Source organism: Nestor notabilis, unplaced genomic scaffold, assembly GCF_000696875.1.
Source record: "Nestor notabilis isolate BGI_N333 unplaced genomic scaffold, ASM69687v1 scaffold8425, whole genome shotgun sequence".
Taxonomy (NCBI): Eukaryota; Metazoa; Chordata; class Aves; order Psittaciformes; family Psittacidae; genus Nestor; species Nestor notabilis.
The window spans coordinates 1-3,245 of record NW_009928785.1 but is presented as its reverse complement, the minus strand read 5'-3'; the positions used below and the strand labels follow the sequence as shown (position 1 = coordinate 3,245).

At 45.6% G+C, this 3,245-nt stretch overlaps 1 protein-coding gene across 1 annotated transcript; it reads right to left on the bottom strand.

Annotated features, from left to right (window-relative positions):
• Window positions 1-2,140: 2,140 nt before the first annotated feature.
• LOC104405828 (D(1C) dopamine receptor-like) lies at window positions 2,141-3,241 on the bottom strand (the record flags this gene model as incomplete). The annotated part of the gene is made up of 1 exon (XM_010014662.1): window positions 2,141-3,241. A coding segment is annotated over one exon (1,101 nt), but the record flags the coding sequence as incomplete, so codon positions are not given.
• Between the last annotated feature and the right edge of the window lie 4 nt (window positions 3,242-3,245).

Genomic DNA, 3,245 nt, shown 5'->3' with positions numbered 1-3,245 from the left:
AGAAGGAAGAAATACAGCAACAAATATCATCTCACAAATTCACTGACCCTTTAGCATCTGAATCCATGTACAGTTCACACACGATCACCTAAAAAATAACCAAAGGGAATCAAACAAAAAAAAACCACCAAAAAACCACCCTATGTACAAAGAGGGACATCTTGTACCTCTTTTAAAGAAATACTAGGTTTATTTCAGGGTTTCTTTCCAGATAAGGCTCTAAGCATGCTTGAATGATAGCTGTTAGATGCTAAGAAAAATGTATAATCATTAAGAAGGGAAATACACCAGTGGGGTCTCAAAGTTCTTATCTGTATGCCTTTTTGCCTTCAAGAAAATAGCTAAAGACTGTTGGTTGCATGCAAAAATAATAAATAATCAAACATCTTAAGCTCAGTGCTTAAGGAATCATGTTGTCATAGTGAAGCAGGACTAGAACAGATCTCAAGAGATGCTATACCTCTTCCCCAAGACAGGATTAACAATATCAATGTTGTTTTGACAGACATTTAGCAATGTCGTCTTCAAGACTTTACTGAGAGAGATGTCATAACTTCCCTTGGCAATCTACTGCAGTGCTAATTATCCTGATTCTTAGAAAGTTTTTCTTAAGTCTTGTCTCGTTCTTTCTTACAGTTAAGCCCATTACCTCTCATCTTGCCACTTCTGGCCATGAAGAACAGATTGCAGCCATGCCCAACTATCCATCAAGGACACATTCCGGTAAAAGGCAGGTTAGCAGAAGCATGTTTTCGCATATTGGAAGGATTGATGGGAGTGACTGGAGGGGAGAGGGAGTGAAATACATACAAGGACTTAAGGACTACACACAGTTTAAATTCACAGGGAGAAGGATCACAGGGAGAAGAGTCTCGCTTTTCAGCACTGTTCTGAAAGATACCAGTTGTATCATCTACGAGACTGACAGTCCAAGAAAACTCTCGCAGTGTAAGCATTTTTGATGTACCTTTCTGGGCAGTTGCATCTTCATCTTCCTTAGATGAATCAAGGTCCATGAACTCAATCATAGGCAAAGGCCAGAAAAATGTGTTGATGATGGCGACACTATTAGTCAGCAGCAGAACTCTTCAGTGGTGGACAGTGAAGTGGAGGACAGTGAGGTGCCACTGCGTTCCCTTAATGTCTGCTGAGCCCTTTAAAACATACAGGAATGACCATAAAGGTTCCTCAGTATTTTCTCTCCTGCGAGCCATTCAATGCCCATTTGCTCTGCCTTTTGTTGCTGTTCACATCTGGAAGTAGTGAAATGTGTTCAGAGAGCTGACCTGGTCACTTTTTATTTTGTGGATCAGCTTGCTTTCTGGAAGGATTAGCTGCCTGAATGAGTAGGAGAAAGGAAGGATTGAAGCTGCCTCAGCTGATAGCTTAAATTGCTCTGGAGTTATAGTGCTAGTTCTCGAACACCATTCTGCTGTAATACATTTTCTAACATTCAAGGATGAGGAAAATCCTAGGTCAATATCATTAAGCTGGAATACCAAAGTTGGGCACCTGAAACTGTGTTTGGGGTCCTACATTAAATCAACTGAATTTCCCAAGGTTTTCAGTAGTCTTTTGACTCAAGATAGTGATGTTTTAATAGAGTAAATTCTATTGAAGAGCCTAAACAGAGATTCAAATGTGTAAATGCAGACACAAGGCTTTGAAATAAACACACAGAAGTGAAATCAAACACAAACCTTTAAGATCAGAACTATGCACATTGTATGATGTGAAACCAATGAGGCAGGGAATGGGATTTTAGCTAAATCTAATCTTAATTTATCTAAGTAAGATTATATTATAGTCTCAAACTATGAGTTGTTTTCATTTTGATCTAATTACCTCACTATTCTTAATAAATATCACAAGCTTGATTGAAGAGTGAACAAATGCATTGAAAATGTCTTCTGACTGCAAAAGAGTAAGGGGGGAAGGTGGCCATGGGAAGAGGTTAATATGTGGCTGCTAGATGCTTTTGGAATGGACTTCATATTCCCATCACCCCTCTGGGGTAAGAGCAACAGGTTTCCATGCCTCTGGGATGTGATTTTTTCAGCTGTGGGATGGGCGTAACTTAGTGGAGGCAGAGTGAGCTCTCCCTGTGGGATGGCTGTGTGCATGAGGAACACGCAATCTCTTATCCCTCTGGAACAGACTGATGGGGTCCCTCACACCGACCAAGCCCTGTGCAGTGGATAATAGTTTCCAGAGATAGCTCTGCTTTGCAATCCAACTGCAAAACAGCTGGCGCCTGACAACTCCTGGGGCTGCTGCCAGCGCCAGCCTGTGTCTGGGAGGTTACAGGCCCCTTCTCCATAGACAGCTCCTCGCTGCTGTCCTCTCCCTGAAGGCTTATGGCGTGGAGTGTGGGCTGCACCCAGGCAGTGATTGCAGGAGGGGGTACTGATGATGAGGCAGGTCCTCCCTTCTGGCAAGTGGTGTCATGGTGATAAGAAACCAGCTCATTGCTGAAGTTGACCCTCTCCACAGTGGATCCAGGTGTGCCACAGCAGAAGCACCGGCAGCCCAGGAGATTGCTGAAAGCCCGCCTAAAGTCTGCATTGAAAGCATAGATCACTGGATTCACTGAGGAGTTGGCCCAGCCAAACCACACAAAGACGTTGAAGGTGGTTTGGCCAACGCAGGGTAACTGTCCTTCATGGTCTCTCTTGTGCTCAGGCTGGCAGAAAGGCAGCAGGCAGTTGAGCAGGAAGAAGGGCAGCCAGCAGCAAACGAAGACTCCCATTATGATAGAGACTGTCTGCAGCACCTTGGTCTCCTTGCGCAGGGAACTTCGCAAAGAGGAGGTGGGCTCCTTGCCGTGAGCTGGCCACTGCCCCCCTGCTCTCTCAAGGGTAGAGATACGGCGGATCTGGGCCTGGGCAATTCGGTAGATCCTGGTATAGGTGATGATCATGATGGCCACAGGAATGTAGAAGCTGATAAGAGAAGACGTGATGGCGTAAGTGCGGTTCAGGCTGACATCACAGCGGGGTGTCCCAGGCAGCCAGGAGCCTGGATAGCTTCCCTCCTTGGCTTTGTGCCAGTGTAGCTGCACTGGGATGAAGGAGATAAGGATGGAGAGAGCCCAGGCCGTGGCTATCATGGCACAGGCAAGTCCCTGTGTCATCCTGCGCTCATAGCGAAAGGGGCTGGCGATGGCCCAGTACCGGTCCAGGCTGATGATGCAGAGGTGGAGGATGGAGGCAGTGGAGCACATGATGTCGAAGGCCACCCAAGTG